Consider the following 16,550-nt stretch of genomic DNA (forward strand, 5'->3'; position numbering starts at 1 on the left):
GACCTCATGTTGAGGGGTGGCCCCCTGCCAGGCGAGTGGGTGCTTCACCCAGAGGTGGTGAAGCAGATCTGGGCCCAGTTCGGGAGAGCGGAAGTGGATCTGTTCGCCAGCCGGCGCAACGGCCACTGTGCCCTGTGGTTTTCCATGGCCCTGAGCGACAACCCGCCTTTGGGGGTGGACGCGTTTGCACACGGCCAAGGAAGCTGCTCTACGCCTTTCCACCGTTGCGTCTCATTCTCTCTCTCCTGCGGAGTGTGAGGCGAGAACATTTGGCAGTCATCCTGGTAGCACCGGATCGCGTCGGGGCTCCATGGTACTCAGAAATGACGCAGATGAAGGTGGGCCAGCCCTGGGCGATTCCCCAGGTCTGGGGGGCGATGTCTCAAGAGGCAGGTGCAATCGGGGCGTTACCCACTCTGGGCCGTCCTCTCCAGGCTTGGCTCCTGAGAGGGACAGGCTGAGACAGGGTGGATTGTCTGATAGCGTTATTCAGTCTATCCAGGCAGTTAGAGCGGGATCCACCACAGCCTGTTACAGGCCAAAGTGGCTGGGATTCCAGCGATGGTGTGAGGAGCGGAAAATAGAGCCCCTATCTTGTGAGTTAGGCTCTATTTTGTCCTTCTTACAGTTATTGGTGGACAGAGGACTAGCTCATTCTACTATAAAAGTGTATGCAGCAGCCATCTCGTCCTGTCATGAGGGATTCAACGGCAGGTCAGCCTTTTCTCATCCACTGATGTTGCGGTTTTTACAGGGGGTCAAGAGGCTGCGCCCAGTAGTGCGCGCCTCCACCCCGCAGTGGGACCTGCCGCTGGTGCTCGAGGCTTTGGTCACAGAACCATTTGAGCCTCTGGAGCTCTCCTCCCTGAAAGCACTGTCGTGGAAGACAGCATTGCTATACTTGCCTTAACGTCAGCCAAAAGAGTGTCCGAGTTAACCGCTCTGTCGGTGCACCCGAGCTGTTTACTGATTCGGGTGACCAGAGCGGCACGACACTGCCCTCAGCACTGTTTTTTTCGAGCACACTTTTTTTCGCGAGGCAAGCGCGTCAGGGTGTGCTCTATCGGCCGCAGCCCAGACTTCTCCACGGTTACAACCGAGGGAGAGGTGAGTGAGGCGCAGTGGCTGCTAAAGCCGGTCAGGGACAGTGAGGTGGAACGGTGTGCTGGACGACAGTGCGTGCATACATCGGGGCTCCGCCCACTGTACCCATAGAGTCAAGTAGAAGGCGGAGCCTGTGAGAGATATAACGTTGGGTTACGTATTGTAACCCTTGTTATATTAGCACAGGCGGAGCCCTCTACCTTGGGGCACTGTCTGTCCTATACCGCTCGCTGAAGAGTGGTGTAGGATGGTGGTCAGAAGGCGAGGCCTCCTATTATACGGAAGTGAGATGTGCATGCATTCAGGTAGGCCCGCCCCGGGGCCGGCTACGTCCATAGAAATCTCAGTAGGTGAATGCTTGCATGATAAGGTAGTACCCATAGAGTCCAGTAGAGGGCTCCGCCTGTGCTAATATAACAAGGGTTACAATACGTAACCCGACGTTATTGGCTATGCTCTGTACATAGAGGTTTCTGCAGAGAAAGATTGCTTGAGTTTACAGAAATACAGTAAATGAAGAAATACAAATGAGTTGTTGAAATAAATCACATTTTATTCAAAAATAACATTGTGCAACATGCATCTCAGCACATAGTTACTATGCTTCGGATCTCTCTAAGTGTGATGCATTGTTTGCCAAAACCCAGTTTGTAACTGCTGCTTCCTGTGCCTCATTGAAAATCCTTGGCCTTCCACCTGCACCTCTTTTTTCTCAGTCCTTCAGATAAACAACAAAGATATAGTGGTTGGTCAGTGTGTGTGTTGCATAAAAGTAAGTTTACCACAGTACATTGTGCAGGATCTTTGTACAGTTATAGTATGCAACATGCCAACAATTCAATTACAGTAATGAAGTAAATACGTTTCACACAACAGATATAACCACTGATATATCATGAACTATGCAGGGTTAAAAACTGGTAACTAACCTGTTTTCAAGTCTAAGTGTCCGGATTACAGAGGCGACAGTACATCGGCTTAGATTAGGCTGAACCCTCTGTCCAGCCTCTCTCATCGTCAAACCATGGTTGATAACATTTCATTTCATTAGAGAGTATTCTTCTTTGTCCACGTCCTCTCCCTCCAGCTCTACCTCTACCTCTCATTCTTCCTCCTCTCACTCTCACCCACTTCTTCCTCCTCCTCTCACTCTCAGCCCAGCTCTTCCTCTTGCATGTTGGCTTCCATTGTTGCTGTAAGAAAGTACTCACCTGTGGTCTTTTTATAGTGCTGACATCCTGATTGATGAGCCAACAATTATGCAATCGGGTGTTTGGTCAGGTGGAACGTGTTTCTTGATCATTAGTCCATGTGTGAGGCATTTTGAATATCAGTGTTTTAAACCAGCTAACACGTGACTTTATGTCAGATTCCTGTGTCTTACGTGGAGAAACGTGTGCAGTGGTTTGCACAAAGTGCCATGTTGATTTGCAAATTGTGTGAAAATCTGAAAACGTGTTTAGAGTTTTGGAGATTTGAGCCGATGTTTTGCTCTTTGAGTGTCAGTTAAAATAATTGTGCTTTATGTATAATTTTTATGTGTTAGCAATCGAGAACAACTGTAATTTCGTCAACGAAAACTATGACGAAAAATGTTCGTCAACGACCTTTTTTACATGACTAAGACGAGACGATGACGAGCTAAAAATAGATTCTTGATAACGAAAACTTTGACGAAATGTATATTTAGTTTTCGTTGACGAGACGGGACTAAGGTGTTAATGGTGGATTATCGGACATTCAAAATGCAGGGTATTTTCCCCCAATTGTCCGTCTTGTCAAAATGTATCTTACGTTTCTAACTTGCAATATCATTATTTCCGCTCTCTTCACTCCAGAAGAGCGATCTCCCTGTGTCTCCCTGTGTCTCTCTGTGTGCGGGGGACGGGGCCTAACAGACATGCTGCAGCGGCACACAGAGATCTGCCGGGGACAGAGCATTCAAAAGTATAGAGATACTCTACAAGGCTCGATGTGGACAATGCTCGCTTGCCATTAGTGTTTTCGCGTTAGCGCGTTGACACGAGTAGAGTAGTCTGTCCAAACAGCCGGCCAAAAGGCGTCATATTCAGTCAGAGAAATGCACAATTTGCGACTTCCTTAACTCGTATCTCTGTTGCCCCAATTACGAGTAACGTTATCACATCAGGTCTGCAGAGGTGGGAGAAGTAGCCTACTCAGATCTTGTAGTTAAGTTAATAATCAATCTTGAATTCCTAATAACTCTAAAGAAGGCAACAATTTACAATGTGAACAAGGTGAATACTCATCCAAAGTGTGTGTGTGTGTGTGTGTGTGTGTGTGTGTGTGTGTGTGTGTGTGTGTGTGTGTGTGTGTGTGTGTGTGTGTGTGTGTGTGTGTGTGTGTGTGTGTGTGTGTTGTGTGTGTGTGTGTGTGTGTTGTAGAGTTATATTTGTATTTATTCATGTTAGCAAACTATGGATAAGCTTAAAATGGGAATAATTTGGGTGGAACTGTGAGCTGGATGTGGGGCCTGTTTGACATATGTTTTTGAGGACAAAGGAAGATGGGGGAAGGTGAGAGCATGTCTTGAGTTGCATTCAATTTAGATCTAGCTACAGTGATTGGGGAAGCCTAAGGTCTAAGGTGTCTGTGATATTTGGGGCGGCCAATCAATGATGTCCGAATGGGAGGATCTGATAACTCCTCCCATTGTCACAGAGTAGAAACACAGAAACACACGCGGTGTTCAGCCTCTTTCCTCTGGCTGGCTCACGTGCAGTTAAATTCGGGATCCCAAAGATTAACTGTATTGAATTTGTACTGTATTGATTGTATTGTTTTGTCATATTACCATTAAAGTAGATATTGTTTACTTGGTGGCACTGGATTTCTTCCTGTATTATAACCAGCTTCATAGGAACGCGCGGAGATTTGAAAAGCGGATCAGATATCCCTTTTAATCTCTAACAAAGTGGTGACCCCGACGTCTAGATATAACGAAGCTGAGGAAGAATCCAGACGACCGGAATGGGTCGAGAACAAACGCTTTCAAACTTCTCAGACAATCAGCAGGGCCCTGCACAACTCTACACAAAGGTACAGACGCCTGTTATGAAATTCGACTGTCTGAAATTGGATACACTAAAACTTTAGGATTGTCTGTAGGTGTTTCACAGTGTTTTTAAAGTTTAAATGGAATATACAATGCATATTTTACTATGTTAGGAAAGTTATATACAAAACGCAAACGTTGATCGACAGGTAGACCAAAAGTCCTGCGTAACGAAAATAGAGCAGTTTGGCGTGGATCTGCAGGTAGATTATTCCTGAGTGGCGTGGAGACGGGGCAGTTTGTGGGTGCGAGGTTTGATTTCCTGCACGACAAAACCTGGAAACTCAATATATCAGATCGGGTCGCCGTCTAAAACTGGGGTAAATAACAGACTAAGGCTGAAAGCTAAAAGCCAGAGTTCTGTTATATACCAATCGAGGGAGAGAACGCGAACCTCAACAAAAATTGTGACGGGACCGTCTCTCGTTTTCCCTTTGTCTGTAAACTTAATTTGAAAAGCTAAACGTGTGATAAAGGACTTTTCACGACCTGGGAGTTCCCCATGGAATGGTCACATTCTTTAAGAGTGTCGAAGCATCATTCGGGTCCACTAGCCTGTTGAAATAAACATCACATTATAAAAGCTGGACAAACTGTACGGGGAATAAATCTGTGTGATTTTTCAATTGTCTCCGGGGATAAAAGAGGCACTCAGAAGAGTGAAGCTCATTTGTGGTCTGCTGCTGCCATCTAGTGGCTGAAAGGGGGTAACACACCCTTGACATTTGTATATATTTTAGCTTCAAACTTAGAGTTTCATCATTACATTGCTGGCCGGTATTGAAGACGGGAAGCACGTTAATAATAACAACGACAATAGCCCAGTATATGAATACAAGTGAACACATATTAATTAAGTCAGATAAATAAAAGCGAAGTGAATATGGAACGACAGAATGGTAAGGACTATTCTGAAATTCCAGGGAGTTACAGGGAGCAATGGGAACAGATTAAGAGATTGATTTTAAGTGGAATCAAACAGGGGGCTAAAGAAAAGGCTTGTACGGATCTCCGATTCCTACACGATACAATGATAACAGAGAATAGAGTGGGGGATGACGACACCGTAGGTAATTTGGGCACAGCATTGAATTTATATGAAAGAAAGATTGTAAAGCAACTTGCACACCTAAACAAACAGAACCCCAGATGGTTTGCCCGTAGCAAATGGAACAAACAACAACAGGCACTAGATAGATTGAGGAGGGTTTGTCACAATGCTGCCCTCGCAATGATTGGAATTAATATTCCTCCCGTCACAGACCAAAATCTCCCGGGTGCAATGGCAATCCAAAGCCCCATAAAAACAGATGAAGTTAAGACTCTTCTGTTCCCTCATGGTATTAAAGACACGGAGGTGCCTACACATGGAGACATTCTTGACTATGTAGCAGAACGAGTCGAATATTTTAAAAGAATGCAAAATAATGTTGTCTCTAACTCAGAGCAGAAATCTCTAACTACGCCCATACAAAATCCGGCTATTCCCACCCGCTCCTCTCTCCTTTACCCGGATTTAGGTAGTCTGACTACACAGCCCCCTCCCCCTTATACTCTACCCGACGACAGCGCAAATAAATTGCAAATGATTGTGGCAGATATATCGGACACAGAAGGAGAGGAGGCGGCCATGAGCGTAGGGAACTATAGGATGGTGGGAACAGTAGCGTTGAGTCCGTTAAGGGGCGTCCCTACTCCAAAGAAAAGACTAAATGTTAAACAAAAACAGGTTTCCTCCCCGTTAGACAGACTAGACAGCGCACACACCACGCGGAGGCCTAGTTTTAACACAGACCAGGAGGGGGTTTCCCCGAGCAGGGACAGTCGACCACTTGATAAGGAGCTCACCTCAGAAAAATTTACTTCCCTTCTGACAAATCTTACAAAGAGCCACTCAGGCGCTACACAGCCAGACATAACATACACAACTGACCTCCTGGATGAGAGGGAAATGCGAGAAAGGCGGTGCTATGAACAACAGATTCAAGATAGACGCAAGGAGGAAGACAGGAGACAGGAACAAAGCGGATATGAGGGCTCGCTAGAAGATATAGAGAAGGGGGAGGGATGTGATCCTTTTCAGAACAGATCACGCCAAACGTATACGCCTTATTACCCAGGTGTTGAGGGGGGGGGCATCGGGCCATGAAAGTGGGGAAGAGACGGCGAACCACAGAAGTGATAGAAAGATAGCGGGCCATAAAAGGGATAGGGAAACAGCAAGCCATGAAACTGGGGGGTTTTACAATGGAGCAGGAGGCCAGGGTCGTAAAGACAGCTCTCAGGAAGAGGAAGACAGCAGGAGGGTGAGGTGCAAAGTTAAGCAGATATCTCTGACGGGAACAATAGGTGAACTAGTGGAGGTAGATCAGGTTCTTTCAATGCCCCGTAACAGATTAAGGTCTCACCACACCGCAGAAGACCCCACCAAGCATGCTTTTATTTCTCCAGTATTACAGGCGCCTTTAGTGGCCGCGCAAAACGGGAAGATGGCTTATCATCCTTTCACACTAGGGGACATACATGCGCTGATCGATAAAATGCCGTTGCCTACTGAGGGAGGGAGACATTGGATGCGAAGGTTTGCGGACATGGCTGTAGGACAGACTATCTGTCTGGGAGATTTCAGGAGAATACTAGCACAACAGACTTCCTATTATGAGGTAGAAAGAGTTGAGGATAGATCAGGAACATCGACAATGAAAGATGACGTGCCTATTTCCTTTAACGATGTTCACAGCAAGCTGGGCAAAGCAATGAGAGAGCATTTCCCACAGACAGGGGGAGGTTACGGATCACTGTCATTTACATTTACACCTGGAGAGGCTGCAGCAACCATGTTGCTCAGGGCACGCCAACAATACACAATGGCAACTGACTACAGTCCAGATAATAATGACCAACATATACAGATGTTCCGTAAAGCAATGCTTGCAGCAGTGCCGAAAGAAATTAAAAGTCTGATGGAGGACAATCCAGAGGTAGATCAGTTAAACACACAGACGTGGGAACGTCATTTAGCCCATCATTTGAGTAAATTCAACAAACAACATACAGAGGTTAAAACTGAGGAAGAGGGGTTGAGGGTGCAGTTACTGCGAACGCAGCTGGAAATAGCCCGGAAAACAGTTCAGAATGACAAAAAGAATGCCAAACAGTTGATTGTTCACCCAGTAGCGCCGGCCGCGCAGCCACAGGGGCAGCAAAACCCAAAAGGGGGCCTTTCCAACCAGGGTCCGCCCTATAGTCAGCCCCAATTTGGCTACAATAATAGCTCTTGGTAACAGAGGGGCGGGTTCAGAGGAGGGGTCAGAGGTCGAGGTGGCTTTGGGATGACTCCTAGATTGGAATACGTGAAGGTGTGTTTCATTTGCGGACAGCCAGATCACTGGTTCAAGCAGTGCCCACATGGAGCCCCACCTGGAAGGGGGCGGGCTAAAGGGGGGAACGGATCGGAGAGACCATATATCCAGACACCCCAGGAGGCTGTCCCATTGCCGCAACAACCGAACCAGGGTCACATTGCCCCTAATGCTATGGCCGCCCCCTATGGCCAGTTTGTCCTGTATGAGGGGGAATACTACGAAGAATGAAGACGCCCAGGGAACCCTGGATGTACGGGCCTGGCGGATCCATACATTAATATGACTGTTAAAGACTCAAACCTACCATTCCTTGTTGATTCAGGAGCAAGATATTCCACCATCAATTCTCCCGTCTTCAAGGCGTCCAAAACATCTACAACAGTCTCAGTCATAGGGTTTTCGGGAAAAATAGAGAAAATACCGCTTTCCACGCTGTTATCCACCAAGATAGCAGGACAGACATTCTTACACCAGTATATTCTTGCACCAAAAAGCCCGGCTAACCTCATGGGTAGGGATATTCTGATCAAAGCGAATGCCTCCATCCTCTGTTCCCCGGATGGACTGATAATATCATTCCCAAATGGCACAACCATCAATTGTTCGTTATCTACCATAAAATCAGGTTCTCAGATGATGTTGGCCCAGTCCACTGAGGCAGAAGCAACCCAACATGCCACTATATTCTGGGACTGTTGGACCGACCTCGGGACAACACACCTGGACTGTATTCCATTTTTCAACAATGGAAGCCATGGATTAACCTCCTCAGGCCTTATGGCCCCCCTCCAGACCCCCCCCACCTGACGCTGAATTATGATAGAAGAGACGACCTAAGTTATGAATATGAGTATGATAATGAGGTGTCTATGGCCGTGTGGGACGTTACCACGACAAATCTCTTTGTGGGACAGGCGGGTGTGGCTGCGTCGGTTGAGCTCTCTGATGAACAACTGTACTGGTACCGTTTGTCTGCTGAGTCCACACCACACATTACATTAGCTATCAGAAAGGGTTATGAAGCTAAAGAACTTGGTCCCATGGTAAAGACGCTGCTAGAAGTCGAAGATTGGGAACCTACGCAGATCGCAGCACTGACATACTCTCCCTCACACAGAGCGTATCGTCTTAAAATCTACACACAAGAATGCATCCACATGGAAAGACACGAAGTAGATAGACATCATGGTAGGGACAAAACTGACCATGCATATACAGTTGACATGTTGCGTGATCTCCCGTCTGACCTGTGGGCGTCGCACTCTCATGATGTAGGTTTCTGCTTGAAAGCCACAGCAGTAACATTTGAGGTGAGCAGCTCTGTGCCTGTGAACCGGTCACAATACCCGATCAAGCCACAGGCAAAAGGGGGTGTTGACAAGGCAGTTGAGGGACTGAAGAGAGCAGGGGTGTTAGAACCCTCACAAAGCCTTTGGAATACTCCCATACTTCCTGTATCAAAATCTAGCGGGGAGTACAGAATGGCTCATGATTTGAGAACCATTAATGCTATTACGACTACAGCTCTGATACCAGTTCCTAACCCCTACACGGCTATCTGTAATGTCTCACCTGAACATACATGGTTCACCTGTATTGACCTAGCCAACGCTTTCTTCTGCATACCTCTGGCAGAGAGTATGAGACCTATTTTTTCTTTTACAATAGGAGGGGAGAAACTACAATACACAAGACTACCACAAGGCTTCAGTTTGTCTCCAGGAATATTCAACAAAGTGCTCAGGGAACAGCTAGAGGGCGTTACATTGCCAGTGGGGGTAGTATTAATACAGTTTGTAGACGACCTTCTCATCGCAGCACCTTCTGCAGCCTCTTGTTTGGAGGCCACCAGACACCTACTGGTGCACCTCCACACATCAGGGTTCAAAGTCTCCAAGAAAAAGCTACAATGCACCCGTAAAGAGGTGACATTTTTGGGCAGAGTGATTTCCCCAGCAGGCACGGGCATGTCAGCAGCGCATCAGGAACACATTTTGAACCACCCGAAACCCAAGACAGTCAAAGACATGTTGTCTTTTTTGGGCCTCACAGGCTACAGCAGACACTACATCCCAGAGTATAACCCAAGAACAGCTGAACTCAGAAAACTCATCAACGAGAAAGGCATGCGCAATCTCACTGCCACACTAGACTGGACACAAGCGGCAGAAGCTGCGTTCATTTCTCTCAAACAATCCATGTCCCAAGTCACGGCTCTCGCCGCTGCATCCTATGCATTACCATTCTTTCTTGATGTTTCTGAAAATGAAGACACAGTAAATGGGATTCTTTTTCAGAAAAAGGGGGGTTGTAGGACAATATTGATGTATGTCAGTGTTACACTGGACAGAGTGGAAAACAGAGAACCTCCCTGCATGAGACACGCGGCAGGTACAGCACGTATCTTAAACAAGATTTCACACATTGTGATGGGCCATCCTTTGACAGTACTGACAACACACAGCATTGTCTCTTTTGTGAACTCAAGTGCATTCACAATGACTTCAACGAGACAAACAAGGCTGGAGAAAACTCTGACAAAGGCACACATCACATACACACACGAAGGAGTTAACAGCGCAAACACCATAGGTAGCGGAGAGCCCCATAGGTGTGAGGAAAGAATCATTCAAGATGTGAAGCTAAGAATAGATCTCAGAGACGAGCCCATCCCACAGGCAGAAAACCTGTTCACAGACGGCTGTTGTTTTAGACCACCCCCAAAACGGCCTCCAAGCAGCCTATGCCGTGGTAAAACAAAAACCTGAGGGAAACTTTGAGGAAGTATCAGCTGGGGAAGTAACAGGGAAAGTATCAGCACAGTTGGCAGAAGTAATGGGAGTCATTGCAGCATTAGAGCTATCAAAAGGAAAGGATGTAAACATCTACACTGATTCAGCATATGTCCACGGCGTAATTCACGTGGAAATGCGACAATGGTTGAGAGCAGGATTTGTAACGTCCACAAATACCCCCATCAAACATGAGAAAGAGATCAAAAGGCTTGCAGAAGCAGTAATGTTGCCCAACAAGTTAGCTTTACTTAAGTGTAAAGGTCACAACGCAGAAAACAACTACTTGGCTTGGGGTAACAATGCAGCAGACAAAGCAGCTAAAGAGAAGGCAGGATATACACTATGGTATCAAATGCTTGTCTTAAAATCCGCTGACTTGCTGCCCGCAATAACAGATGAGACGCTTAAAGAAGCTCAAGAAGCGGGGTCTCCTCAAGACAAAAAACTATGGTCAAACAGGGGAGCTACCAACAAAGAGGGGATATGGTACTCCCCAGATGGGAGACCGGTTATACCCCCAGAGTGGATAAGATCCATGCTTAAAGAAGCACACGGCCCAACGCATTGTGGTAAAACTCAGATGAACAGGCACCTGACCCACTGGTGGCACCCATACCTACCAGACATGATAGCAAATCACCTAGAAGAGTGTGTAATTTGCTTAACCCATAACATCAGAGCCACTGTGAAACCACACCAGGGAAAGTTTCCCTTACCTAAGATGGCAGGAGAATAAATCATCATTGACTACACTGACATGATTGACAAAGTAAGAGGATTCAGATATTTGTTTAGTAGTAGTAGATGGATACACAGGTTGGCCAGAAGCTATCCCTTGCAGAAGAGAAGATGCAGACTCAGTGATCAAATTCCTAGTCACGCATTACATTCCATTACATGGATTTCCTAGGAAAGTGAGGTCAGACAATGGCAGCCATTTCAAGAATCATGACCTACGCACAGTAGAAGAGTCCCTAGGACTAAGACACAGTTTTGGAGCAGTTTATCATCCACAGTCTCAGGGAAAAGTGGAAAGGATGAACCAGAACTTAAAACAAAAACTCAGCAAAGCATGTGAAGAGACAGGCATGAAATGGTTAGACGCATTGCCTCTGGCTCTTATGTCAATCAGGAGCTCCATTAACAAAGGGACAGGTTTCTCTCCATTTGAGCTCACTTATGGTCACCAGTTCCCAGGTCCAGGAGCCCTAAGTGTAGGAAAGGAAGTAGAGGTTCTGAGTTCGAAACCATACTTCCAGCAACTTAAGGGATTAGTGGCAGATTTTTCCACCCAGGTTGCAGAGGCAAAAGGGGGACCCGAGAAACACGAAGCGAACACTGCGGAGTTCGTCTGGCTGAAAGCGATCAGACCCAAGTGGCTGAGACCCAGGTTCTCTGGACCCCATCGGGTGATGCAGAGGACATCTCACGCTGTCCGCTTGGAAGGGAAAGGAGACATCTGGTACCACTGGAATCAGTGCGCAGTGGGGAAACCTCCGGGAAGGACCCTAGACGACATCATCACGGACGTGGTCCGCGCAGAGGAGGAGGAACCAGAGGACAACACTCCTATCACCGACCCAGAAGTCGCCATAAGCGGGCGGGCTGAAGAGGACGTCGAGGAACGGCCCTGAGGGAACGAGGCAGAGCGGGGTGGATCAACGCTTCCAGATGGCGTCTGTCTCCTCCACCGGAGGCTGGCGTGTGAAAGCTGTCATCATCCTCCTCGTGCTGGGCCTGCTGTACCTGTCCAAGGTAGCCCCGCGTGATGAAGCTGTGACCATTCCAACGACAGGTGGCCCAGACTCTGAGGGCAAAATCACACCAACGGGCCAATCAGTGCCTAGCGACAAAGACAGGTTGTTTCCAATCACCACACTAACATTCAGTACAATGAGAGAGAGACACAGAGAGAGAAGAAGGAGGAATGCCCCTCTCTCTGCTCACGAACCACAGAAGGTTTCTTTTGACTGCCCAACTGCAATATGCAACTCACCAAACTGTGTTATTACAACACATCCTCACTCCCAGGTCGGCCTATGTTGACGTTATGTCAGTCCCCTGTCGGCTTTTTCCAACGCAAGGGGGGGGGGCCTTAGCGTCCATTTTCAACGCAAGGGGGGGGCCCTTAGCGTCCATTTTCAGCTTTCCGGGATGTCCATATGCTTCTATAGACGCTCATGGAAGCACGGCATTCGTTTGTGTCGGCTGCCCTTAAAGGCAATGTGAGCGTCCATTCTCATTGGATAACGGAGAATTGTACACCCGGAAGTAAGTATTCCGCTTACTGTCGATTGATTTTACAGTGATATCTGCACTACTCATCGACTAAAAAACACCAGATTATCCTTGTTAATTACACAACATTGATTGGTTTAAATTGTGTGCAATGCTTTTGTATTTTTCCCCCTTCGATTCGGAGAAACAAATATGTTTTCGGAGTAAAGGATGGCAGAAGACACTACACTACCCAGAATCCCCAGCTATCGTTTGGACTACACCATGTGCTCTGTTTGACGTCACGTGATCTTCAAATTTCTCCCTGAAGAAAAAAAAAACATGGCCGAACTTCGTTTTATTCTCGATGGAAAATGCCTATTTTAAAGTTAGTTTGGCCATTAAAATGTGTTTTGATGTCATTTGATGCGAGAAATATGAGTTGTTATTTCAGATTATGTGTGCAGTGGATGTACATGATCTTTAGTTTGCTAGTTATTACGAAGATTACTTCAGGAAATTGCGTCCATAAGGTTTTCATTGTTACCAAGGTGGTTGCTAGGGACGCTGCTATCGATATTATTTCTGTTATGTTGTTTAACTGTTTAATGGTGTTATCTTTATTGCTACCCCCTTCCCCGTCAATGTATAGTGTTGGTCCACAGCGAAAACATATTAGTTTAACAAAATCCGCATCTAAAGATAGCCTACGTTATTTTCCCCCTGTGCAATTCCAGTCTCACATCTCACAGCACATCGTCATGAACAAATAACGGAAACAGACCGAAAACATTGAAAAAAAATACAATAATACTTTATTCCGAGTGTGCTTGCTTTTCTCTTTGGAAGTCATCACATAACGGCATTGTAATACACGGTTCGGCTGCATTAAATATTACATATCTGCCGTAGTTCTGTATTTATAGAGCCCTGATGAGAAGACTTCTAGACAAACATGAGGAACTGAAAACGTGACGTGGATCATAAATATATCAGCCATTAAACAACATCTTACATTTATTTTCACACAATACGTCTCCTTGCAGTATCAACACTAATTCGGCTGACTTTTATATTTGATCCAATTGGTAGATAGGCTGTATTTACACCATAACGGTGCACAGCTGATATAAAGGGACACCTAGTGGTTAAAGCATGTTATTGAATTTCATTATTTTTATCATTAGATATTAATAGGATCCCTATAAAGTATATTAATTACTCGTTATTCTCTACTAATAGTTCATTAAAGACTGTATATAATGACTATTTTGCACATCCCTTTCAAGATTTCAAGATTTTCTAAGGTTTATTGACATATCATATAGGCCTACACAACTATGGTGTAGTTATGCATTGAATGAAAAACTTGGGTCGCAGTTTCCTCAATAGTGCATTACAAGACATCTATCAATATTTGTGCGTACCTCCAGCAATGTTAACTATGTTGAAGCACTTATTTTAACTGATATTATACATAATGTATTATACTCTTATAAGATGTATATAGATATTTCATCTCCGACCTTGTCAGGTATTGAACAATCAATAAATAAAGAACACAGAATTGTTGAATATAAAACACAGAATTTGTGTGATTATACTAAATTATTTACAAATAAACACCACTGCATATTTAACTGTTACACATGCTGATGTAACGCAAATGTTCCAACTTGAGATCAATAAAGTATATCTTATCTTAAGCTGATCGATGGCTATACTGCCATATTTGCAAATATGTGCCTCTGAACCTTAACAAGTGCATGTTTCAGGCTTATCAATTAATGTAATGTAATGTTATCAATTAACAACAGGGGTCACAAACATAAGACCAGCTGTTAAATAAAGCTCTTCTGACCTTAGCTGGCATGTGTGTATATATATATTAATGCTGCCCATTATGGGCACAAGCAATTTTCACCCATTTATTAATTATATGTTTTAAATGTGAGTGTTTCCTATCCCCTAAACCTCCAGGGATGTACACAGTTTAATACTGGCAACTTCTTATTATGGGAAATACGAAAACGTCTTTTAAAACTACAACTCCCAGTAGAGACGTGCCATAGATACAGAACATGTTGCGTAACAGAATAGCCAGCATTTGTAGTTCTGGGGACAGGGTGGGGGAGGGGGGACGCGGTGGACCCGTTCAAATCCAGTTTTGGACAGTCTGCGTGGTTCCATCCCATTTCAAGTGCTGTTCGAGGCTCAGCGTAACCCTCGGAGCACACTCTCCAATCACAGAGCTTGAGGACTATCACGGGGTTTGTCAAACAGAGCACATGGTGTAGTCCAAACGATAGCTGGGGATTCTGGGTAGTGTAGTGGCTATCTTTAGATGCGGATTTTGTTAAACTAATATGTTTTCGCTGTGGACCAACACTATACATTGACGGGGAAGGGGGTAGCAATAAAGATAACACCATTAAACAGTTAAACAACATAACAGAAATAATATCGATAGCAGCGTCCCTAGCAACCACCTTGGTAACAATGAAAACCTTATGGACGCAATTTCCTGAAGTAATCTTCGTAATAACTAGCAAACTAAAGATCATGTACATCCACTGCACACATAATCTGAAATAACAACTCATATTTCTCGCATCAAATGACATCAAAACACATTTTAATGGCCAAACTAACTTTAAAATAGGCATTTTCCATCGAGAATAAAACGAAGTTCGGCCATGTTTTTTTTTTTCTTCAGGGAGAAATTTGAAGATCACGTGACGTCAAACAGAGCACATGGTGTAGTCCAAACGATAGCTGGGGATTCTGGGTAGTGTAGTGTCTTCTGCCATCCTTTACTCCGAAAACATATTTGTTTCTCCGAATCGAAGGGGAAAAATACAAAAGCATTGCACACAATTTAAACCAATCAATGTTGTGTAATTAACAAGGATAATCTGGTGTTTTTTAGTCGATGAGTAGTGCAGATATCACTGTAAAATCAATCGACAGTAAGCGGAATACTTACTTCCGGGTGTACAATTCTCCGTTATCCAATGAGAATGGACGCTCACATTGCCTTTAAGGGCAGCCGACACAAACAAATGCCGTGCTTCCATGAGCGTCTATAGAAGCATATGGACATCCCGGAAAGCTGAAAATGGACGCTAAGGGCCCCCCCCCTTGCGTTGAAAATGGACGCTAAGGCCCCCCCCCCTTGCGTTGGAAAAAGCCGACAGGGAACTTGACATAACGTCAACATAGGCCGACCTGGGAGTGAGGATGTGTTGGTTATTACGTACCCTGTGTTTTTAAGCAAGGGTGACGACTACACGGTGTGGGAAGCGTATCCAGGGACGCAGTATCAGGAGTTCCGGGTCTCGTCAGGGATGGTAAGAATAACACTCAACACCATTGCAAATATGCCCCCAGAACTGTGGTGTAGCACGGCAGAACAGTTAAAATATGAGTCCCAGTGCACGGCACGGAAGCCAGATTACAAAGCTCCCAATTCGGGGGTCACTGGATGTGCATTTATTGAACCAGAGCATGAAACAGATTTTTCTAATTTAGGGGTCGCCGGACACGCCTCTATTAGAACATATATTGAACCATATCATGAAACAGGTTTTCCGGAAAAAGCCCTAATATCCACTCCACCTAAACAAACAGGAGAGGATGTAGATTCTTCAAAAAAGGCCTTAATCGCTCCACCTAAACTAACTAAAACCAATTCGGCAATGAGTTTAATGTTAGACTATGCACATGAACGCAATGTTAGCAACTGTTGGCTGTGCCAAAACATGCCAGAATCCGTACATTCTCCCATGTTTAGCCCAATTCCTTTCACGAAAGCTGACTACGGTTTAGTTAGCTGGAATGACATAGCATCCCTCATTGGAGATGAGGCCGAGGATTGTTACACTCCTTCGTATCCAATAAACTCTGAGAAACCTCTACAATACAAGGGTTTAATCTCGCTCATTGTTGAGACAGTAAATAAAGATTACCTGCCAGAGGGGTTCAAACAGTTGA

General features: G+C 45.3%; 1 protein-coding gene across 1 annotated transcript; it reads left to right on the forward strand.

Annotated features, from left to right (window-relative positions):
* The first annotated feature begins 8,768 nt into the window (after positions 1 to 8,768).
* On the forward strand, positions 8,769 to 12,293 carry LOC117542417. The gene is given in 3 exon segments (XM_034210071.1): positions 8,769 to 10,274; positions 10,276 to 11,068; positions 11,136 to 12,293. Coding segments are annotated over 3 exon segments (3,138 nt in total). The 3' UTR covers positions 11,975 to 12,293.
* Positions 12,294 to 16,550: the final 4,257 nt, after the last annotated feature.

This window comes from Gymnodraco acuticeps, unplaced genomic scaffold (genome assembly GCF_902827175.1).
Source record: "Gymnodraco acuticeps unplaced genomic scaffold, fGymAcu1.1, whole genome shotgun sequence".
Lineage (NCBI taxonomy): Eukaryota > Metazoa > Chordata > Actinopteri > Perciformes > Bathydraconidae > Gymnodraco > Gymnodraco acuticeps.